The 25,201-nt window shown below is 39.4% G+C and overlaps 1 protein-coding gene and 2 long non-coding RNA genes across 15 annotated transcripts in view; 1 reads left to right on the forward strand and 2 right to left on the reverse strand.

Annotated features, from left to right (window-relative positions):
• OSBPL1A (oxysterol binding protein like 1A) overlaps nt 1-25,201 on the reverse strand; it is a 221,190-nt gene that overhangs the window by 172,738 nt on the left and 23,251 nt on the right. For 9 of the 13 annotated variants that reach the window (XR_014807738.1, XR_014807736.1, XR_014807737.1 and 6 more), the window contains exons 3-5: nt 24,903-24,988; nt 23,660-23,734; nt 1,541-1,652 (exon numbers count right to left, since the gene is read on the reverse strand). Coding sequence is in view for 5 of the 13 variants with exons in the window: in XM_084964343.1 (XP_084820469.1) it covers nt 1,541-1,652; nt 23,660-23,734; nt 24,903-24,988 (273 nt within the window). In the remaining 8 variants the exon portion in view is untranslated. Of the gene's footprint in view, nt 1-1,540; nt 1,653-22,154; nt 22,243-23,659; nt 23,735-24,902; nt 24,989-25,201 lie in introns of those variants that run through there. The other 4 variants (XM_084964350.1, XM_084964346.1, XM_084964345.1 and 1 more) reach the window with 2 other exon arrangements.
• On the forward strand, nt 5,105-13,097 carry LOC146402768 (uncharacterized). The gene is made up of 2 exons (XR_014807805.1): nt 5,105-6,891; nt 7,948-13,097. It is a non-coding gene; the product is annotated as an uncharacterized LOC146402768 (long non-coding RNA).
• Nucleotides 13,997-20,066, reverse strand: LOC146402769 (uncharacterized). Its single transcript, XR_014807813.1, has 2 exons — nt 17,580-20,066; nt 13,997-15,400 (listed from the first exon to the last, which is right to left on the reverse strand). It is a non-coding gene; the product is annotated as an uncharacterized LOC146402769 (long non-coding RNA).

The following is a 25,201-nucleotide window of genomic DNA, read 5'->3' on the forward strand; positions in this document are numbered from 1 at the left end:
TTTCTTCTTCTATTTTCCCAGCTAGAACCATATTATAGCTGATAAACCATAGTGCCCATCAAGTCAACTAAGCCCTTATCCTTATCACTGCTGGGTCTTGGGGGTGTAAGGGTGGGTGCTTAGAGTATGACTCTACAACTGGCCCTATTAAAAGCCAACTTGTCAGGCTAACCCAACATTGCAGTATGCTGAGAGAACATCAGTTCTGGGTTCTCATCTTATTACAAATTAAATGCCAGTACCAGATCAAAGCAGTATCTCATCCTCCCAATTAAGTCATAACGTATTAAAGGGCAGGGATCACATCTAATATGTTCAATCTCCCCCAAATCACACATTCCTGAGCCTTACAGAAGATGTTCTATGTTGGTTTGTTTATTGACAATGACAGGGTTCACTTTAAATTCAAGAGCGAGTAGAGACATTGATCTGAAGTGTATCTGACAAGCAGATATTATCTTGTAACTAGACAAACAAGTGAGATTCTCAGATTTAAGGCCAACTGCAAAGTAATCAAAAGCAAGACTTTGGTTTGTACATAGATTAAAAATACTACTAATAAACCAACACCCTTTAAATACAAAAATTATCTTGTCTGTCTCTGAATTGCAAAGGTAAGAAACCCGGGTGTGTGAGAAGCTGCAACTCTAATCCAATACCTTTATTCATAAAGTAGGAATTGAAAAATCTTACTATAGAAAGACCACCAAAAACTAATTCCAGCCAAAGCCCTGATATTTTGGGGGGGGGGCAGTAATCCTAACAAATGAAGGCTTCAACACCATCAAGATATTTTTGTTTTAAATTATTTTTAGAGCAATACCTCATAATGCCATCTTAAATGTAATCTAATCTTTGACGTTCCTAACAATGAAGCTGATCCATCAAGAAGTTACTGTGGGAGTTCCCGTTGTGCCTCAGCAGGTTAAGAACCCAACATAGTGTCCGTGGGGATTCCGGTTCAATCTCTGGCCCCGATCAGTGGGTGAAGTGCCACAAGCTGTGGCATAGGTCACAGATGCAGCTCAGATCCAGTGTGGCCGTGGCATCAGCCAACAGCTGCAGCTCCAATTCAACCCTAGCCCGGGAACTTCCATATACCACAGGTGTGGCCAAAAAAAAAAAAGTTACTGTAGACCTTTGTACTACAATGACGCCCTCAGGATATAGGAACCACCCGAGCTACCTTCCCCAACACCAAGTGACTCCCAGGAGCTGTCCCACACGCTGTAATTCCTTCATTATCCCACTTCCGTAGCCTTTCAAGCCCTACTCCCTCATGTCTCTAACTTTTACTTTTAATTTTGTTGGAGATTTGATTTTTAAAACTTGCCATGATGTTATATAATAAGAGTTTAAAAGCTCTGAGGAAACTCTCTTATCATCTTGTGTCTCATCAATGACTTGTAAATTACATTGTCCTTAGAGCACAGGCTTGATGTCATCTATTTTGGCATCTCCAAAGCAGTTTCTACTGATGTTCTGGAGCACGGCTATAATTAAAATAAATACTGTTTAGGTTAAGATCCACATTATTTACCTTCAAGCATGTTTCGGATTTCTTTGTCATGAGTGACTTCTTTTGCTGTCTGTCCATTTCCATTAACAACAGTAGTATCTGCATTATATTCTAAAAGAAGCATTACCAACTCCTGGGAAAGCAAAGAAATTACTTTTAGCTATCATTAAACTAAGACTTTTTTTATAGGCCTTCTCCAAATTACCAATTATTACTGAGTTTCTATAATAGAAAGAAGTACCATGTAGGGATATTACATCCCTTCAGTTCTGTCTACATTAAGCGAGTACCACGTTACTACAATAAATTAAATACTCCAATTCGACTAATTGTAATAGTAACTGATGACTGCCTAAACAGTTGCCAATCCACAACCAACACAGACAACTTCTAGAATTCATTTTTAAAATATTCACTTGGTAAAGATCCACGTGGTAACACTAAATATATGAACTAACAAAGCCATTTTAGATAATTAGACCAGATAGTATATTCATTTAACACTATTCTTCCTAGGCCTATTGAAAAAGTTAATTTCCCCAACAGACTTATATTTTTTAAAAATCAATTTTGATGTTTATAAGACATAGGACATTATTTTTTGAAGTGATGTAGACTGACGGGATACAACACTATCAAAGGAAGCAAATGATCTCTTAAAGTCAATATTCAACAATGGAGAACAAGCTACATCATTCATATTTACTCTAAGTGGCTAAAAGCTCTTTCAGGAATTTCAAACTAATTGGTAATATATATAAGTCCAGTACCACTGGTTCAGTTCAGTTACACAACTTAAGACAGTACAAGTGCAGGAGAGTACAGATTTGCAAGAACTAATAGATGATGTTTAATTTCACTGGGATGTGCAGCACACAGGCAGGAGTGATGGTTATCACTTGCCCTGGCTCTACAAGAAGGTAGGATGAAATACAGTGCTAGTCCAACCTTTAGGTTAACAGTACACTGAAACATAACAAGTGACAGCCTGTGTCATCACACATTACATTTTTTCCATGAGCTTCATTTTTCCTTTGGGCCATAAGATTTGTTTTTTTACCATTCTTTAAAAAGAATTTTTTGATAGTAAAAAATACTCAAATCTAAAAACTAAGACATGAGAAAAAAACAATATACTCATTGTCAGAGTTCCTGCCGTGGCTCAGTGGTTAACGAACCCGACTAGTATCCATGAGGATTCAGGTTCAGTTCCTGGCCTTGCTCAGTAGGTTAAGGATCCAGCATTGCTGTGAGCTGTGGTATATGTTGCAGATGCGGCTCAGATCCTGTGTTGCTGTGGCTCTGGTGTAGGTTGGCAGCTATGGCTCTGATTCGACCCCTAGCCTGGGAACCTCCACATGCCGCAGGTACAGTCCTAAAAAGACCAAAAAAAAAAAAGAAAATAATCATTGTTCTAGTCACTATATAACCAGTATAAACATTTTGGTACATTTCTTTATAATCATTTTTCCCATTCATAAGTTTGAGATTTTTAAGCATAAATTTATATGACATAATTGCTTATGTTCTACTCCTTTCACCTAATATATCATATTTTCCAGGATATTATAAAGTGTCTATAAACATACTTTTCACTAAATATTATTCTACAAAATGCACTACCACATTTTACAAATAGAAAAACTGCTGCGAAGTTTAATGTTTTAACAAAGTGAGTTCTTTTAAAATATCTTAGCATTTCCTATCATTTTAACAGTACATTTTGGGAGAAGTATTTCCATACTTTATGTAAAGAGTTCATATTAGTAAAGAAGATAGAACAACTCACAGAATAGAGTTCCCGTCGTGGCGCAGTGGTTAACGAATCCGACTAGGAACCATGGGGTTGTGGGTTTGGTCTCTGCCCTTGCTCAGTGGGTTAACGATCCGGCGTTGCCGTGAGCTGTGGTGTAGGTTGCAGACGCGGCTCGGATACTGTGGTGTAGGCCGGCAGCTACAGCTCCAATTCGACCCCTAGCCCAGGAACTTCCATATGCCGTGGGAGTGGCCCAAAGAAATAGCAAAAAAAAGACAAAAAAAAAAAACAACCCACAGAATGATTGAAAACATTTATAAACCATATTATCTGATAAGAAAATTGTATCCAAAGTATATAAAGAACTACAACTGAACAATAAAAAGACAACCTTTAAATAGGCAAAGATAAAAATGAATAATCAAAAAGGGGATTAAGAAAAGCAATTCCATTTGCAATAGTATCAGAAACAAGGCTTAGGAATAAACGTAACCATGAAAGTGAAAGAGTTGTACATTAAAACAACAAAATATAGCTGAGAGAAATTAAAGAAGACATAAAAAAGTGGGAAGACATCTAATTATCATGGATGGGAATATTTAATATTGTTGAGATGTGAATACTACCCAAAGCAATCTCAGATTCAACACAATCTGTATCAAATCCCAATGACTTTTTTTTTCAGAAACAGAAAATCCCATCCTAAAATTCACATGGATCTCAAGAGATTCTGAACAGCCAAGACAGTATTGAAAACAAATAACAAAGTTGGAGATCTCACACTTGCAGATTCAAAAGTTACCTCAAAGCTAATCAAAGTAATCAAAACAGCTATAATGACATAAGGACAGACATACAGACCAACAGAAGCGACTAGAGAGCCCAGAATTAAATTCTCACATCTATGGTCACATGATTTTTGACAAGAGGGCCAAACCATTCAAAGGAGAAAAAAGACAGTTTCTTCAACACATGTTGCTGGGAAAATTGGATATTCACATGCAAAAAAATAATAATAATAATAAAGTTGGACCTGTATACTTTACACAACATAGAAAAATTAACCCAAAATGGAAGACCAGGAGTTCCTGTCATGGCTCGACGGAAATGAATCTAACCAGTATCCATGAGGACACAGGTTCGATCCCTGGCCTCGCTCACTGGGTTAAGGATCTGGCATTGCCAGGAGTTGTGGTGTAGGTTGCAGACGCAGCTCGGATCTGGCGTGGCTGTGGCTGTGGTGTTGGCCAGCAGCTACAGCTCAGATTCAACTCCTAGCCTGGGACTCTCCATATGTCATAGGTGCAGCCCTAGAGAGACAAAAAAAAAAAAAAAAACCTAAAAATAAGACCTAAAACAATAAAAATATTAAAAGAAAACATAGGAGAGAAGCTTCATGACACTGGATTTAACAATAGCTTCTTAGGAGTTCCCGTCGTGGTGCAGTGGTTAACGAATCCGACTAGGAACCATGAGGTTGCAGGTTTGGTCCCTGCCCTTGCTCAGTGGGTTAACGATCCGGCGTTGCCGTGAGCTGTGGTGTAGGTTGCAGATGCAGCTCGGATCCCGCGTTGCTGTGGCTCTGGTGTAGGCCAGTGGCTATAGCTCCGATTGGACCCCTAGCCTGAGAATCTCCATATGCCATGGGAGCAGCCTAAGAAATAGCAAAAAGACAAAAAAAAAACAAAAACAACAAAAAAAACAACTTCTTAGATATCACATCAAAAGTATAGATTAAAAAAAGAAATAAATTGGACTATGTAAAAATTAAAAACTTTGTACAACAAAAAGTGAAACAAACAAGAAGAGAGTGAAGAGGCAATCTAGAGTGGGAGAAAATATTTGCAAATCATATATCTGATCAGGGATTTATACCCAGAATATATAGATAACTCCTAAAATTCAACAATATGAAGTATCTGATTTTAAAAATGAACAAAGAATCAAAAGGCTACACATACTGTATGATTCCAACTACACTGCATTCTGGAAAAGGCAAAACCATGCAGACAACAGAAAGATCAGTAGTTGCCAGGGCTGGAGTGGGAGGAAGGATGAACAAGTGGAGCACAGAGGATTTTTAGGGCAGTGGAAATGTATACATATTATACATTTGTCCTCAACAACAAATGTGAACCCTAAGGTAAACTACGGACTTTGGAGGGTTATTATATGCCAAGGTAGGCTCATCGGTTGTTTGAAGAAAAAAAAAAAAAAAAAAGATGTACTACTCTGGTGGGGGATGTTGATATAACAGGAAGAGGCTATGCATGTGTGGAGGCAGGGCATACATGGGAGATCTGTAACTTCCCAATCTTGCTGTGAACCTGAAACTACTTTAATAGATTATACTCTTTCAAAAATTTTTAATAAATGACCAAAGGATTCAACAGACATTTCTCAAAAAAAAGAATGGTCAGTAAGCATATGAAGCGATGCTCAACATCACTAATCATCATGGAAATGGAAATCAAAACCAAATGAGACGCTATTTCACAACCCTTAGGATGCATAAAATTAAGAAGACTGACAACAACAAGCGGCAACAGGGATGTGGAGAAACTGAAACCTTCATCCAATGCTAGGGGGAATGTAAAACGGGGCAGCTGCTTTGGAAATCAGTTTGGCAATGCTGCAAAATACTAAACATAGCGATAAGCACACAGTGCAACAATTCCACTCCTAGGTACATACTCAAGAGAAATGAAAACTTATGTCCACAACAAAATCTTGAACAAGGATGCTGAAAGCAGCATCATTCGTAATATCCAAAAAGTGGAAACAACCCAAATGTCCATCAACCAATGGATGTATAAATAAAATGTGGTACATCCATACAACAGAATATTGCTTGGCAATAAAAAAGACACATTCCTTTGTGGCGCAGCAGGCTAAGAATCTGGCATTGTCACTGCAGCAGCTGGGACCACTGTGTGGCATGAGTTCACTTCCTGACCTGGGAACTTCCACATGCTGTGTGGCCAAATGCATATATATTTTTAAAAGAATGAAATACCGATAGATATTACAACATGGATGAGCCCTGAAAACACTGCTGAGAAGCCAGTCACAGGGAAGCATATATTACATGCTTCCATTTATATGAAATGTCTAGAATAGGCAATGCCATAGAGATAGTAGATTAGTGGTTGCCAGGGCCCGAGAGCAAGGAGTGATAGGGAATGAGTACAAGGTTTCTTTCTGGGGTGATGAAAATGTTCTAAAATTGATTGTGCTGATGGTTGCATAAGTCTGTCAACATACCTGAACTACTGAATTGTGCACTTTTTTGTGGGGGGAGGGGGGTGGCACACCATGGCTTGATGTGGGATCCTGTTCCCAGACCAGGGATTAAACTGGGCCACGGAGGTGAAAGTGCTGAATGCTAACCATTAGACCAGGCGGGAACTCCTGAACTGTACACTTTAGATGGGTGACTTGAAGAGTATATCAAATAGATCTCAATAAAGTGCCTATAAAAAGTAGAGATATTCAAGTCTGGCACCACATGGCACATTTGAGTCAAGGAATGTTACTTTTTAACCTATCTTGTCCGTATTTTTTTTTTTTTTTGGACTTTCTGCCTTTTCTAGGGCCGCACCTGCGGCATATGGAGGTTCCCAGGCTAGGGATCTAATCGGAGCTGTAGCCGCCAGCCTATGCCACAGCCACAGCAACGCCAGATCCGAGCCACGTCTGCGACCCACACCATAGCTCACGGCAACGCCAGATCCTTAACCCACTGAGCAAGGCCAGGGATCAAACCCGTAACCTCATGGTTCCTAGTCAGATTCGTTAACCACCTGCGCCACGATAGGAACTCCCCGTCCAATTGTTTTATATCACTTCTGCAACTGCATGGTGTTCTAGTAAATAATTGTTCTGACTTGAGTTTCAGGAAGGTATAAAAACTAATGTAAAACCTGATGGATATAAATCCCCAAAGGGCCGGACTACAGAAAATGGGCAGAGGGAAGGGTCTGCACAGAGGTAGAAAGGTACCTTTAAGCAAAGAGACTATGGTTCTACAACGTGGAAACAGGCTACAGGGAGAAACAGGGCAACACAGAATGTAGAGCTGCTATCTGCAATCTCAGGGGCTTCAGGTTCTCCTGAAGGGAAGGACACAAGTTAAAGGTTCCAGAGGAAAGATTAGACTGCAAGTTATAAAGAACACCTCATTGCCCTGTGAAGATGTACAGCATAAGTTCTCAGAGTATGGTCCCTATAATTGCAGTATCAGCATCACCCATGAAACTGGGAAAAGGACAAGTTCTCAGGCCCCCATCTCAGACACACTGAATCCAAAATGCCAGGGGTGGGGCCCAGCAACTCGTATGTTAAGCAGCCCTCTAGATAAGAAATACAAGCACTCAGGCAGGAGAGGTCTTTATTCATTCGATCAGAATTAGATCAGTCAGGACGGCCATCAAAAAGTCTACAAACAGGAGTTCCAATTGTGGTGCAGTGGTTAACGAATCCGACTAGGAACCATGAGGTTGCGGGTTCAATCCCTACTCTTGCTCAGTGGGTTAAGGATCTGGCGTTGCCTTGAGCTGTGGTGTAGGTCGCAGACATGGCTCGGATTCCGCATTGCTGTGTCTGTGGCATAGGCCGGCGGCTACAGGTCCAATTAGACCCCTAGCCTGGGAACCTCCATATGCCACAGGAGCAGCTCTAAAAAAGGCAAAGTCTACAAACAATAAATGCTGGATAGGGTGTGGGAAAAAGGGAACCCTCCTACACTGTTGGTGGGAAATGTAAATTGGTACAACCACAATGAAAAACAGTATGGAGGTTCCTTAAAACAGTAACTATAGAACTACCATGTGACCCAGCAAGCCCACTCCTGGGCATATACCCAGAGAAAACCATGATTCAAAAAAATACATGCAGCTTTATGTTCACTGTAGCACTAATCACAATAGCCAAGACATGGAAACAACCTAAATGTATAACAATAGAAGAATGGATAAAGATGTGGCATATACCTACAATGGAACATTACTCAGCCATAAAAAAGCATAAAATAATACCATGTGCAGCAACATGGACAGACCTAGAGATCATCATATTAAGTGAGGTAAGTCAGACATACAAAGACAAGTATCATATGATATCATATATGTGGAATCTAATAAAAAGTGATATAAATGAATTTATTTATAAAACAAACAGATTCTCACAGATTTCAAAATCAAACTTAAGGGTTACCAAAGGGGAAACCATAGCCGGGAGGGATAAGCTGGAAGGATGGGACTGACACGTACTCACTACCATATATAAATTAGATAACTAACAAGCATAGGGAGGTCTACTCAATGTTCTCTAATAACCTACATGGGCAAAAAGAATAGATACTTGTGTAAGTGACTCACTTCACGTAAACCTGAAATTGATACAACATTGTAAATCAACTATACCACATAAAAATTTTTAAAAATGGAAGGCACCTGAAGAGACGAGTGGTTGTATTTCTACTGCAGGGACATCAATGAAACAACCAGAGGTCACTGCTGATTTTTAACAGCTCAGTGGGTAGAGGAGGTTTTAATTCTCTTCAGTCACCTGCTGCAGATTATTCTTATGGTTAGAAGAAAAGTTTTTAAGTGGAGCTGTGCTTCTCTACGCCCAAATTAAGACCATCCTGCCGTCTTTTACACTCTGTACCGATACCAAAGGATTAGCTGTCATCTCCCTCTTCATCCCTCAGGATGTGGAATTCCTCATCTAGTGCTGAGTCCTTGGCGCTTTTCCACAAAATTCCAGCTCCATCCGCTTTCCTCTCACTGGTGTCTCTTGGCATCAACTGAATACCTGGTTCTCTTTCAAACTTTCTGCCAACTCTCCACACGCTTTCTTATTATTCATTTAACGTACTGAGGCTCTCTCTCAGTGCACAAGGCCCTCTGCTCGCCAGGGAAAACATACTTAGATAATGAACAGTAAAGGGAGCTGAGACAGTGAAAGCGTTGGCAAAACTCAGAGCAGACATTAGGATACTGATTGGGGCACCCCTGTAGAGGGTGGAATTAAGAGATTACAAACAGAAAGGAAAGCCACTGGGAGACAGAGCAGCTCAGATAAAAAGCAATACACTTGTGTATTCTCAAGTGAAGACAGTGAAACGGAGGATTTAAAGTGACAGGTACTTAAATAAAGGCCAACATAAATACTGCATAAAGAGCACGTGTGAAAGAAGAGGCGTGCCATTTTAGAAACACAAAATTCCAGATACCTGAATGGCAGGTGAGGAGCCCAAACAGGAATCATGTACTCACACTGCCCTAACTCCACTCTCTGCTGGGTCCACTGTCAGTCATTCCTTTGCTGCTCCATCATTTTGCTGTCATCCTTAAGCATTTCATCTCAGGTAAAATACTTAGAGAAAAATCCCCATATCCAGATGTCTTTTTTAATATCAGCTTTAAAACAAAATTCACAGAAAACCCAAGCTCACAGAAAAAGAAGACAGATTTGCAGTTACCAACAGCTGGAGGAACTTAGTGAAGGTGGTCAAAAGACACAAATTCCCCATTAGAGGCACACCTCAGATATTGGAGGTTCAGTTCCAGACCACTGTAATAAATATGATAACGTGAAACACATGCATTTTTTGGTTTCCCAGTGCATATAACCATTATGTTACACTACACTGTAGTCTATTAAGTGTGCAATAGCATTATGTCTAAAAAAAGTATGTATCTTAATTTTAAAAATACTTTATTGCTAAAATACACTAACCATCATCTGAGCCTTCAGCCAGTTGTAATCTTTTTGTAATAGTAACAAACATCACTGATCACAGATCACCATTAACAAATATAATAATTAAAAAAGTATGAAATACTTCAAGAATTACCAAAATGTGACAGAGATGCAAAGTGAGTAAATGTTGCTGGAAAAATGGCTGGAAAAAAATGACTTGCTCAATGGGTTGCCCTAAAACTTAAATCTGTAAAAAAACATACTGTCTGAAGTGCAATAAAGCAAAGTACAATAATGTAAGTATGCCTATACTATTTACCTCTGATTCTGTCTTACACATAATATTTAACATTCTACAAAAAAATTATCAGACACACAAAAAGCAAGAAGAAAAACCACTGTCAAGAGACAACAGATCGAGAGAATGATAAAGAAATGACCAAGATGTTTAAATGATCAGACAGAAAACTTTATGTTAAAAAGTTTAGTGGAAGAGTTCCTGTCACGGCTCAGCGGTAATGAACCTGACTAGTATCTATGAGGATGCAGGTTCGATCCCTGGCCCCATTCAGTGGGTTAAGGATCTGGTATTGTTGTGATATGCGGTGTAGGTTGCATACATGGCTCAGATCCCGAGTTGCTGTGGCTACAGCTCCAATCTGGCCCTTAGTCTGGGAACTTCCATATGCCATGGGTGGGGCCCTAAAAAGACCAAAAAAAAAAAAAGTCTAGTGGAAAAGGTGGACAACATACATGGTAAGATGGAGAATTTCATTACATTAAGCAGTGGAAACTGTAAGAAAAAGTCAAAGGAAGATGCTAGAAATAAGATAAAGAACGCCTTCAATGGTCTCATCAGTAGAACTCTGAGCACAGCTGAGGAAAGAATCAATAAACCTGTAGACGAGTCAAGAGAAATGAGCCAAACACTAAAAGAAAAAAAATGGAGGGGCATGGGGAGGTGGAAGGAGGAGGGGGAAGGGGAGAAGAAACAGAACCGAGCACCCAATGGTTATGGGGCGCTATCAATCCAACAAATGAGTAATAAGTTATTCAAGAATTTATATGAAGCTGTACTTTCTGAATCCAGAAAAAAAATAAATAAAAAATAAAAAGGAAACAAAAGATGATGAAAGTACCATCTGCTACCATTTGCTCAAGTCCTTTGCCCTCAGGAATGCTGTGTTCTGTTAACCATTTCCCTGACTCTCTGCAGGTCAGTCCTCCTGACCTTGACCCTCTGAACTCACTCCGTAATTTCCGTAATTGCAGCCACCTGGCTTCAGACATTTACGTGCCATCTCCAAGCCTCTACTGTTTCGAGGTCCTATCACATGCCCCCACCCCGACTCCTACCAGTGAAGCAGGTCTGCAACGGCATTTCCTAATGGCAGCCCCAGACCTCGGAGGACAAGGAAACTTACTAAGTTTCTCAGTGATTCTAGGGCCTCTCCCACCAGCAATTTCTCAGTGCTTTGGTAAATAATGAATCCTCTAGGTCCTCTCATGGCACAAAATTACCCGATATGATCTACAATCCAATATGTCTGCTTATTCAAAACCCTTTTCAATTCTCTGCAATGGCATTTGGGGCATTGTGACATTTGTAATGGGGACCACTGTTTTGACCTTACTGCTGGAACTGTCCAAATACAACTCAATTTGTATGATCAAAAGGAATCAATGACGATGGAGTTCCCATCGCAGCTCAGTGGTTAATGAGCCTGACTAGGATCCATGAGGATGTGGGTTCAATCCCCGGCCTTGCTCAGTGGATCCGGTTAAGGATCTGGCGTTGCCATAAACTGTGGTGTAGGTCGCAGACATGGCTCGGATCTGGCATTGCTGTGGCTGTGGTGTAGCCCAGTAGCTACAGCTCCAACTGGGTCCCTTGCCTGGGAACTTCCACATGCCACAGGTAAGGCCCTAAAAAGCCAATTAAAAAAAAAAAAAAAAAGCAATCAATTATGGTCAGAAGCCAAAGACAGCTGCCCCAATAAAAGTCATGATACCTTGTCCAGTTTCTGGTCCTGAGACAATTTTGGGCTTAACACTATGAATTGAAGGAAAGGCCAGATCCTGGGAGGGAACAATCTCAACACCAAAGCAAACATACAGTCACGAATCTCTCACACCATCCCCAAAGGGACCAAAGGCCATTTACTCTGGTAACTCTATACTGAGGGAAGGGGAAAAACCCACATATTTCACAAATTATTAAGTATAAGATGCCAAGAGACTCAAAGTGTTATCTAGCCCCTCTGTTAGAAAGCAGGCATACAGAGGGATAGGATAATAAATGAAACCTGGGCTAAGCTCAGAGTTTGCACTGGGTCCACAAACACACCCAGAGGACATTTCCCCAGTTCCTCAATGTGTACTTAGAATACACATGTTCAGTTGCTGGCCAGAGCTCACATTGTCTCTTTGGTCCATAGTATAAAAGACCCAAATGGAGGCTCTAAATCTGCCCTCCCCCATACCCTGGCCAGGATAAATAAAAACCAGTATCTGGGAGTTCCCTGGTGGCCTAGTGGTTAAGGATTCAGCACTGTCACTTCTGTGGCCCCGGGTTTGATCCCTGGCCTGGGAACTTCTGCACACCATGCACCTGGTCAAAACAAAAAGAACGATACCCCACACAGGGAGGAATGACAGAAATCAGTGCCACCTTTAAAAACCTGAGAATGGAGAGCTGATGGTCTCTACAATATTTCCATTTAATTTACCACCCTGACAAAAACCAGAAGGAATTTGGAGGATGACAGTCGATCCCCACTAACTCAACCAAACATCCCAATTCTAGCCACTCTGCCAAATATGATATCTTCGCTCGAGCAAGTTAATACTCCCTAGGCACATAGTATACAGTAACTGACCTGGCCGATGCATTCTTTTCTATCCTTATTCGGAAGAAAAAACGCAAGACAGTCTCCATTCACACGGACAACAGTACACATTTACACTCACAGTTCTGCCTCAGAGCCATTTGGGCATTTTGCAGAATGTCACCCTGGGCCACATCATCAATGATGTCATGTTAAGAGAACCAGATGAACAAGAAGAGGCTAGAATGCTGAAAGCCTTAGTATGATACAGGGTGGGAAGCCTTACAATTCAGGGGATTTGTCACATCAGTAAATCCTCAGGGGTTTGGGAGTCTGGGTAATGTCAGGACACTATCCCTGAAGTAAAGAACTTGTACTTCCTGAAGCAGAAGGAAGCCCCACACCTGGCTGGCTTCTACTGGGGGCAGCAGATTCCACACCTAGGAACAGTGCTCAGATGGATACGCCAGATGAGAAAGGATGTCTGAACACCTGGCTCCTGTGTCAAAGGACCAGCAGGCAAGAAGAGTCACCGGCTTAGCAGAGGTAATTAAACTTGAGCATCAGAATAGAGGAGGACCATACCCAATAGGAGCATGGAGAACTATGGTGTGCAAATGATACACTTAAGCGTCTCCCAGTGTTCTCTTGTTCAATTTTGACAGTAAGTGGCCAAGTATAACAACCCCAGACTGAGAAGGGCTTGATAACTAGGGACTGAGACCTCTGGGGTAGAGGGCCTGAGTCATACCACCAGGTAAGCTCCAAAGACCAAAGACTAGATGTGCTAGCCAAGGGGAGGGGGGACTTAGCACAGATGGTAGATGAGCAAGATGATTCAGGAGAGCATCCCATGTGAGAGCATAGACTTGCCTCCAGCTGCTGCCCATCATCCTTCCACAGGTGTGCCCTCTCTGCACTCGGATAAGCCTGTTGCACACTAACCTCCACCTCAATCTGCTTCCTCAGTGATGTGTATGCCTATATTTCAGGGATATCATGTTCCATTAAATGAAACAGTATATGTCAAATTATTTGGACAGTGCCTGACTCATAAGCCGGCACTGATATATGCGCATGAGAAACTGTATCCTAGGGAACAAGACAGATAAACTCATTTAAACCCCAGCATGACATGTATTCTCAAGGTGCCAGGTGAGAGATAAAGAACATAGGAAACACAGATTTTTCTTCTTTTTTCTTCTTCTTCTTCTTTTTTTTTTTTTTTTTTTAAGGCCACACCTATAGCATATGGAAGTTCCCAGGCTAGGGGTCGAATCAGAGCTATAATCACTGGCCTACACCACAGCAACTCCAGATCTGAGCTGCATCTTTGACCCACACTGCAGCTCACAGCAACACTGGATCCTTACCCCACTAAGTGAGGCCAGGGATCAAATCTGTATCTTCATGGCTATCAGTTGGGTTCTAATTCTGCTGAGCCACAATGAGAACTCTGGAAGCATCGATTTTAGATGTATTCTCACTCTGCTAGAAGATACTAAGTGGAACAAAGGTCAGTACTTCAATCCAGTTATTTACTATATTGACTGTACTCATATTTAAACTTATTATAGATGTTAAAAATCAGAATTAGAACTACACTTGAAAAACAGGGAATAAATGCTAAAAACATCTTAAAATTCTGGTATATTAATTTTTAATAAAGAACACCAGGGGTCGCTAATGTACCAAGAAAAGCCCATGAGTCCCGCTTACAATTCTGGGAGCTGCATTTTAAATATTTAAATGAACAAGAATTTAGAATGCTTTGTAACAAACCACATTCCTGTTCAACTCATCCTTCTATCAAATCGCCAAATCTCACTACTATATTTTAAATTTATCTTCATGGTAAAAGATCACATCAGAACAAAATAATTTGATGCCTTTCATGAGTGCAATTAGAAATTAAACTTTTTGCAAAATTCAATCATGCTTAGATATTGAGCACATAAATTTTTAATGTTTCCTATGTGGCATAATCACTTAGCTTCAGCTAAGTTTTATTTTGTAATACAAATGATAATATGCATTCTAATGTTCAAATCAGCCTAAGGCCTAATTTAGCATGGTCTTATGTTCAAAGTTCAAGAAAATAGCCAAATATGCAAAGAACTGAGCACAGATCAATGAGCTGATTTGATCTAGATAATTACACAGATGGTAATTATGCAGTAAGACTTGTGTTGTGCTTGTGGAGGATATCAAAAAAGTGAAATGTGTTACTTCCTTAGAATCAAGATTAATACAGTCTAGTGGTAAAGTTAGGACACTTACAAAAGTAATTTTGATACAAGGTTAACGGTGAAAGGTACTGTAATATTCTGTGGAAATTTGGAAAATGATAGCAGGAAGTCAGGAAAGAATTTATGACAACAGCATTTGAGCTGCACTTTCGAGAATGGATAGACCTGGAGTTCCCGTCATGGCTTAACAGTAACGAACCTGATCAGTATCCATGAGGATGAGAGTTTGATCTCTTGCCTTGCTCAGTGGGATGAGGGTCCGGTGTTGCCTTGAGTTGTGGTGTAGGTGGCAGACTCGGCTCAGATCTGGCGTTGCTGTGGCTGTGGTGTAGGCCGGCAGCTGCAGCTCCAATTGGACCGCTAGCCTGGGAACGTCCATATGCTGCGGGTAGAGCCCTTAAAAAAAAGAAAAAAAAAAATGGGTAGACTTGGTCCATGTGGAAATAGATAGCCAAGAACTTTCTTGGGTACACAGAAGAGTAGGGAAATAAAGGAAAATAGCAAGCAGTTTACATACAGGTCAGGAGAATTAAACTATTTGCACCTCAATTTTTGACCCTCCCTCCACCCCACTCAGAGTCAAGCATAGCAATTAACCCACTACCTTTATTTTTTTTAGTATAACAGATACTTTTTCTTGGCCTTAGTAAGACTCCCTATCTGGATCATAAGTATCAACATATGAAAAAAGACCAAATCGTGTGAAATGTACTAATTCAAACATGCTTAACACACACTTGCTGGGTTAAGAATGTATATGAAGATTAGTAAAGTGTGAATGAGAATAATAAACTCATTCTTCTTTAACCTGTGATAAATGTACATCAATCTTCCAATGACGGGATTATAAAATAACCTCCAGGGAGTATGCTGGACTAAGGTTAATAATCAGAAGGAACAAGAAATATGTCCTATGTCACAGTAAATTTATCAGATCATTTAAATAATCAAAAGAATTACCAGGAAAAAAGGGTGAAGCAACTTTTGGTTACAGTGGCATAAAGAGAACAGTGAACTGTCATCCTGAAAGAGGAGTATAAAATTGCACAAAATTACAAAACTATGCGTTTCATTCTGTTGAATCTCAACTAAAGACAACAAATTGAGAGCCATACTCAAAAGAACAAGAACTTTGGGTAAGAACACCAGGAGTCTTTTAGCCTTCTAGCCACAGGCTATCATTTCCCCACCCTACCTCTGCCCCTCCAGGAAGTCTGACCAGGCCAGGGCTGACAGTGAAAACCAGTAGCTTTGCCAGATGGAAGTGTCTTGGTTTGGAGCAAAAGGCCAAGAGGCACTATCAGTAAAAGTAGCAAATTCAGTAGGAAACAAACATAAAAATAACAACCCTAAAGCACAAGGGTGCTTTTCCAATTGGAATGTATTAGCTTTTTTTTTTTTTCCATGCTGTGACTCGGATGTACTAGCATTTCTATTGGCAGCTTAAACACACACATTTATGATCTGACCATTCTGTATTTCAGAAGTCCAAAAAAGGTCTCACTGGGCTAGAAGTAAAGTGTTGGCTGGGCTGCCTTCCTTTGCGAAGCTCTAGAAGAGAACTCATTTCCCGGCTTTTTCCATCTTCGTGAGGCTGCCCACATTCCTTGGTCCTCAGTCCCCTTCCTCTCCTGTCCAAGTAAGAAATATTGCATCTTTCTGACCATTCTCTCCTAAGCACACCTCTCATTCTGACTCATTTTCTGCCTCCCTCTCGCACTTTTAAGGACCTCTATGGTTATCCTGAGACCACTAGATAATCTAGAATAATTTTCCTATCTCAAGATCCGCTGATGAGCAACCTCAATTCCACCAGCAACTTTCATTTCCCCTTGCCATGTAACCGAACATATCCACAGGTTTTAGAGATTAGGATGAGAACATCTCTGGAAGGCCATTATTACATTTAACACATAGGGTAAATGGCAAAACAGCTTGGAAATGAGAGAACCAAAGGACCTGGTAAGCTGCCCACACATTCCTGGTTAGCTGTGCAGAGGAAACAAGAGAAGGCCCCACAGAAAGTAAAAGCAGAGGCGCAAGCGAGAAATGGCCGACTCTGACAGTGTTTTCCAACCTACACACAGATCCATCCGCAGAGGGTAGAGCTTTATAGGATTAAGTTATCCATCACACCTCTACCCAAACACTGGCTAATCACTAAGCTATCCGGATGCAGGGGTGAACTCCAAGAAACCTAGTCTCTTTGGGGTGTTTTATCAAAAACACTATACATTGGGTAGCTTAAACATGATTTCTCACAGTTCTGGAGGCTGGGAAGTCCAAGATCAAGGCACAAGCAGATCTGGTGTGCTAGACCTTGCTTCCTGGTTCACAGTACTGTCTTCTCACTTTGTCCTCACATGGCAGAAAGGGAATGAGAGTTCTCAGGGGTCTCCATTTTAAATTTAAAAAAAAAAAATTTTTTTTTCTTTTTAGGGCCATAGGTGAGGAATATGGAAGTTCCCAGGCAAGGGGGTCCAACTGGAGCTGCAGCTACCAGCCTATACTGCCGTCACAGCAATGCTAGATCCAAGCCACATCTGTGATCTACACCACAGCTCAAGGCAATGCCAGATCCTTAATCCACTGAGCAAGGCCAGGGATCAAACTCATGTCCTCATGGATACTAGTCAGGTTCTTAAGGTGCTGAGCCACAACAGGAACTTCTAAAAAATATTTTTATTCCATTCTTTTTTTTTGGCCTTGCCCATGGCATATGGAAGTTCCTGGGCCAGGTATCAAACCCATGCCACAGCAGTAACAACACCAGATCCTTAACCACTAGGCCACCCGGGAACTCTCTTGGAGGTCTCTTTTTTTTTGGGGGGGGGGTCTTTTTTTTTTTAGGGCCACACCCACAGCATGTGGAAGTTCCCAGGCTAGGGGTCCAATCAGAGCTGTAGGCACCGGCCTACGTCACAGCCACAGCCACTGGAGGTCTCTTTTTTATAAGGGAACTAATGCCATCCACAAAGGCTCTCACCTAATCACATCCCAAAGGCCCCATCTCCTAATACCATTATACCGCAATTTGAACGTGCACCTTAGCGGGGGTGGGCACCACATCCAGTCCATAACAGGAACCATGTTAAAACATTAAAACAATTTTTTTAAAAAAGAGCAGAGATATCAGCAGCCCAGACATATCCCAGATTTCACAGATGAAGGCCAGACAAGTTAATAAAAAAATAATAACCTCCAGGGAAAAATATGAGAATTCAGAGTTGCTAAAATACATTATCAAGAATGTCCTTTTTTTTTTTTTTGAAGTAATTCTATTTAATGTAAACAGACAGTACTCTAACTAAAAAGGCAAGGTAAAAAATTCTAACTGTTCATGAAACCAACACATAAGAACATGCAGTAGTTGATTGATATGCCATGGATTATTTACGAAAATATTGCTGGTGTAGCTATCTTAGAATCAGACAAAGCAGACTTTAAGGCAAGAACCACTACAAGGTTACAGGATTTACCAATACATGATTGGATTGGTAAAGAAATCAAACCACTAAGAACATACAACAGTTCTAAAACCATATACACCCAATAACATTGTGTTTGTGAAGCAAAAATTAGAATGTCCAGTTTCTAATAAAAGCCTGTGAAACATGCAAAGAAAGAGGAAAAGTATGACCCACAGTCATAAAAAAGCCTACAATAGAAACTAACTTTCAGTGGGCCCATATGTTGAATTTAGCAGGTAGTATAAAGCTGATGTTATAAACATGTCCAAAAAAGTTTAATACCCAGAGCGATAAAATGGCACACTGAAGAATATTTGTATAACACAAGAGACGGCAGGAAAGGAGGAACAAAGCAACAAAAATCCTGAGTCATATAGAAAGTGAATATAAAACAGAAGATATAAATCCAAAATTATTAATAATTAAATGTGGATAGACTAAATACTAAATCAAAAAGGGAGAAATTTTCAGACTAGATAAAAACATACAATTGAATTACATGCTGTCAACAACAGACGCACATTAGATCCAAAGACACAAAGACGCTGAAAGTAAAAGGAGGGGGAAAAACATAATATAACCAGTAACTGTAAGAGGAACACATTGGCTACATTAACATAAAACAAAATAAACTTTATGATAAGAAGGATTACCCAAGGCAAAGAAAGACATTTCATAATGATGAAAAAGGTCAATACGTCAGGAAGGTATATCCCATATAATCCACATCATCACAGTGTAACAGATATACACCTCTTAATGGAGCCACAAAATTTATGAAGCAAAACCTGACCAAATGAAAAATACACAATTCAAGAATCATAGTTGGAGATACCAATACCTCACTCTCAGTATTTGATAAAACAAATAGAAAATCAGGTCAATGCTAAGAGACTTGAACAGCCCTATAATTAACTTAACCTGCCATTTATAAAATACTCCACCCCAAAGGAGAATTTTTTTTTTCCCAAGGATCCAAGGAATATTCTCCAGGATCAATCAAATGCTATACTGTAAAATAATTCCTAATAAATTTTAAGAGAATTTAAAATACATTCTTCAAAAAATAATTCAGAGCACCTTAGTGTATCATAAGGGAAATAAAATTAGTAATGAACAACAGGAAAAAGTTTGGGTAATCTCCAAATATTTGGTAAATAACATACTTCAGTATAACCAATGGGTCAAAGAAGAAATAACAAGAAAATTAGAAAATATCTTAAAAATGAATGAAAACAAAAACACAAATGTCAAATTTTATTGTATGCAGCCAAGAGGAAAATTTGTAGTTTTAAAAGCTATAGAGGAGTTCCCGTCGTGGCGCAGTGGTTAACGAATCCGACTAGGAATCATGAGGTTGCGGGTTTGGTCCCTGCCCTTGCTCAGTGGGTTAACGATCCGGCGTTGCCGTGAGCTGTGGTGTAGGTTGCAGACGCGGCTCAGATCCCACATTGCTGTGGCTCTGGTGTAGGCTGGCGGCTACAGCTCTGATTAGACCCCTAGCCTGGAAACCTCCATATGCCGTGGAAGCGGCCCAAGAAATAGCAAAAAAAATAAAAAAATTAAAAAAAAATAAAAGCTATAGAAAAGAACACTTTTCCGGTAAGCAGCCTGAGGTAACCTCTAAAAATGGTTCACTGTTCACTTGACCCAGAAAACCCCACAAAATCATGCAAATCAAGAGGTTCAAATCTTCGTGTTTGCCTTAAGAACACTCGTGAAACTGCCCAGGCCACTAAGGCTATGCATATTCGAAAAGCCACCAAGTATCTGAAGGATGTCACTCTACAGAAGCAATGTGTGCCCTTCTGTCATTACAATGGTGGAGTGGGTAGGTGTGTCCTGGCCAAACACAGGGTCAGTGGTCCAAAAAGAGTGAATTTTTAATGCACATGCTTAAAAATGCAGAGTGTGATACTGAACTTAAGGGCTTAGATGTAGAGCCTCTGGTCATTGAGCACATCCAGGTGAACAATCCCCCAAGATGCAGCACAGGACTTACAGAGCTCATGGTCAAATTAACCCTTACATGAGTTCTCCCTGCCACACTGAGATGATCCTTACTGAAAAAGAACAGATTGTTCCTAAGCCAGAAGAAGAGGCTGCACAGAAGAAAAAGATATACCAGAAGAAACTGAAGAAACAAAAACTTATGGCCCAGGAATATATTTCACAAAAATAAATGCAAATAAAAGTTAAAAAGAAAAGAACAAAGAACTCGGGAGTTCCCATCGTGGCTCAATGGTAACGAACCTGACTAGTATACATGAGGATGCAGGTTCACTCCCTGGCCTTGCTCTGTGGGTTAGGGTCTGGCGTTGCCGTGAGCTATGGTGTAGGTCACAGATGTGGCATTGCTGTGGCTTTCGTGCAGGCCAGCAGCTGCAGCTCTGAGTCGACCCCTAGCCTGGGAACTTCCATATGCTGCACCTATGGACCTAAAAAGAAAAAGAAAAAAAAAAAAAAAAGAAAGAAAGAAAGAAAGAGAAAAAAACAAAGAACTCAAATCAATCTAAGTCTTCCCTTTAAGAAACAAAAAACAGAAAATTAAATGAAAAGAGAAATATTAAAGCAGAAATCAATGAAATAAACAGAAAAAAAATTTTAAAGTCCATGAAATATTGGTTCTTTGAAAAGATCAACAAAGTTAACAAATCTTTAGCTAAATTTAAAACAAAAAGAGAATATAAAAATTACCAAAATCAAAAATGAAACCAGGATAACCAACCCTACAGATACAGAAAAATACCTAGAAAGATAAAGTAACCCAAACTGACTCAGGAATAAATAAAAAATCTGAACAAATCTATATTAAATAAGTAAATTGATTAATAATTTCAGATCTTCCCACACAGAAAGTCCAAGCACAGATGGTTTCACTGGTAAATTCTATCAAATCTTTACAAAAGAAATAACACCAATCCTTCATAAGCTATTTCAGAAAACAGAGAAGGAAACATTTCCCAACTCATTCTACAAGGCCAGTTACCAAAGCCAGACAAACATATCTCAAGAAAACTACAGAGCAGTATCTCTAATGAATACAGACCCAAAAAATTCTTAACAAACTATCAGCTCACAGAATCCAGCAACAGAATCCCCATACCAAGTGGGATTTATACAGGAATGCAAGGTTGGCTTAATATCTCCAAATTAATATACCATATTAATTATCAATAGATTAATGAATAAAAATCACATAGTCATCTCAAAAAAGAGGGAAAAAATTTGATACTCATTCATGATTTAAAAAAAAAAATCGAAACAAAAAAAAACCTTTAGGATTTCCCACTGTGGCTCAGTGGTTAACAAACCCAACTAGTATCCATGAAGATGCAGGTTCGATCCCTGACCTTGCTCAGTGGGTTAAGGATCCGGTGTTGCCCTGAGCTGTGGTGTAGGTCACAGACACGGCTCAGATCTGACATTGCTGTGGCTGTGGTGTAGGCTGGCAGCTACAGCTCCAGTTCAACCCCTAGCCTGGGAACCTTCATATGCCTCGGGTGCGGCCCTAAAAGACACACACATACACACAAAACCTCTAAATAAACCCAAAATAGAAGAAAGCTTCCTCGACCTAATAATAGGCATCTAAGAGAAACTTAGAACTGACATCATACTCACTGATTCAAGATTAGATGCTATTCCCCAAAGATCAAAAAACAAGGCAAAGATTCCTGCTCATTTTATTTATGCAGCACTGTACTAGAATCTAGGTGGTAAAACAGAGGGGAAAAAGGATTCAGATTAGAAAGGAAGCAGCACACTTGTCTTTCACAGATGATAGGATCTGGTATATAGAAAACCCTATGAAATCTACAAAAACCTACTAGAACTAAAAACAAGTTCAGCAAGTACACAGGATACTAGAGCAAAATAAAAACTAGCTGTCTTTCTATATAGCAGTAGTAAGAAATTGAAAAAGAAATTGAGAAAAATGCCATTCAAAATAGCACCAAAAAGGATACAATGCATAGAAATAAATTTAACCAAAACAGTACAAGATGTGTACATTGAAAACTTTAATACATTGTTGAGAGAAATTAATGATCTAAATAAATGGAATGGTATTTGATGTTCATGGATTAGACGACAATATTGTTAAAGTAGCATTTCTTCCCAAACTGATCTATGGATTTAAGACAATATAATCTCTATCTAAATTCCAACAGATGTTTTTACAGAAATTGACCGAATAATCCTCAAATGAATATAGAAACAAATTTTTTACTGATAATAGCTAAAATAAATTTTCATTACTCAATATCAAAAGTTAATTATAAACCTAACGTAATAAAGATGGTGTAATATTGGTATAAGAAAAGAATATAAATGAAAGAAAGAGGATAAAAAGTCCAGAAATAAACACTTACATTTATGGTCAAATGATTTCCAACCAAAATGTCAAGGCAAACCATGGGAAGAGAATCTTTCCAATGAGCAGTGAATAAATTCAAAATGTGATATATCCATGTAATGGATATTACTCAGCCATGAAAGGGAACAAATTATTGATACATGCTACAGCATGGATGAAGCTTAATATTATGCTAAATTAAACAAGTTAGACACAACTATATGATTCCATTTATAATAGATTCTAGAAAACAAAAGTATCTATAGACAGAAAGCAAATCAGTGGTAGCCTGAGGCTTGGCTAGAAGGAGGAAATAAATGCAAACAGGCATAAGGAGACTTTATAGGGGAATGGAAATGTTCTAAAACTGGATTGTAGTGATGATTGCACAACTGTGTAAAAGTACAAAAAAGAAATCACTGAAATGGACACATACTGCAGGCGAGTTTCATACAATGTAAGCCATTTCCCAATAAAGCTGTTTTGGTTTTGTTTTTGTTTTTAAAAAAGAGAGAGATGGTAATTTTCCATCCCTAGAGTATACAAGCAGAGACTGAACAAGTTCCCATCAGGGACACAAGGGGACAAGTCTCCATGACCTTCATACCTGACCTCACTGTCCATCACTAAGAGTGTGTGGCCTTTTGACACAAAATGCTAGTTTATACCTTTTTTGTGGCTTTTCCCAGTTGCTATTCCCAAAAGAGAAAATATGCATGACTGTTCTTCCAAATATTTCACTTGCAAACATTGAACATAGAATGCTTTTCACCTTTCGTCCCGTAAAGGCAGCCCGATGAAGCGGCGTGTCTCCCAGGTCATTTAATACATTTACTTCTGCACCAGCCTAGTAAACAGGAAAGCTTTTAACATCTTCCACATTTCAAGAAACATATAAAGGTGAGAATAATTCCCTAAAAATATATTAAGTACTTTTTAATGTAAAAAAATTGTTAATATTGACTGGTTGTCCCTACTAAATATAAATTCAGTTCATAATAAAATAGTAAACTTTCTGAAAGGTCAAAAATCTACCTGATAGGTAGAAAATAAAAAGCTACTTTTCTTTAAAAATCCATACACCCTTCACTCTACTTGAGAAACACTCATAAAAAGGGAGAACCATTTCTGAATAAAATAGCATATTTTCTTCACCAATTTATTAAGTTTAAGCAAAAAAAAAAAAAAGATATGAACATTTATTGAAATAATAAAGGAGCTGGAGGTTTAATGACTGCCCTTGGCTCCTGATTTTCAGGTTTGGGGCCGAAAACAGATTAATTTTAGGATGCAATGCAACTTCAGAACTATCACTATGCAAAAAATTATTTCAGAATAGAGAAATATGAGTTCTTAAATTATATAGTACTCATTAAGAGAGTCTGACATTTTTTAATTACAAAGGATGTGCTTTGGGAGTTCCCGTCGTGGCGCAGTGGTTAACGAATCCGACTAGGAACCATGAGGTCGCGGGTTCGGTCCCTGCCCTTGCTCAGTGGGTTAACGATCCGGCGTTGCCGTGAGCTGTGGTGTAGGTTGCAGACGCGGCTCGGATCCCGCGTTGCTATGGCTCTGGCGTAGGCCGGTGGCTACAGCTCTGATTCAACCCCTAGCCTGGGAACCTCCATATGCCGAGGAAGCGGCCCAAGAAATAGCAACAACAACAACAACAAAAGACAAAAAAAGACAAAAAAAAAAAAAAAAAAAAAAAAAAACAAAGGATGTGCTTTGGCTATTCTTTTAACTATGTTCAAAAAACAACATAGTAGCTTCATTAATTCATATATCCATTTTTGCAACTTTAAAAAGTTAATAAGTAAAAATCAAGTGACTGAAAAAACAGACTTTTAATTAATCAAGCTAACCTAATTTATGTACTTAGCAAAGAACAATGAAATGGCAAGCAATTTCTTTAAATAGGCCATTACAGCCCAGATGGCTTTTCTAAGACTTTTATAATTTCTATAATAGCAATATTTGCTTCATTCATTTAATAATTAAAGCCATAAATACACCTTTAACAGATCCTGGACCACTTGTCTATGTCCAAAATAGCACGCCAGATGAAGAGGTGTCCAGCCCAAATTAGATTTACTTCTTCCTAAAAAAATGGAAAGAGGTATTTTCAGATGTTATTAAGGCAAATTCATAATAAAATTAAGTTCTCCCTAATACTCTGCTCCAGTACATTGGCCAGTGGCTCCCCTTCTCACTCTGCTGCTGATGAGTTAAGAGGCAGGAGACATGACAGAGGAGGGCGTGCTCCCTGTGTGATGGGTTAGAACTCACAGGACCCAGAATCTGATGCCACCTT

The sequence above is a fragment of the Sus scrofa genome, chromosome 6 (genome assembly GCF_054392235.1).
Source record: "Sus scrofa isolate SSC_HxYL_T2T_F1_AM1 chromosome 6, Sscrofa_HxYL_maternal_Yorkshire_Landrace_v2.0, whole genome shotgun sequence".
Lineage (NCBI taxonomy): Eukaryota > Metazoa > Chordata > Mammalia > Artiodactyla > Suidae > Sus > Sus scrofa.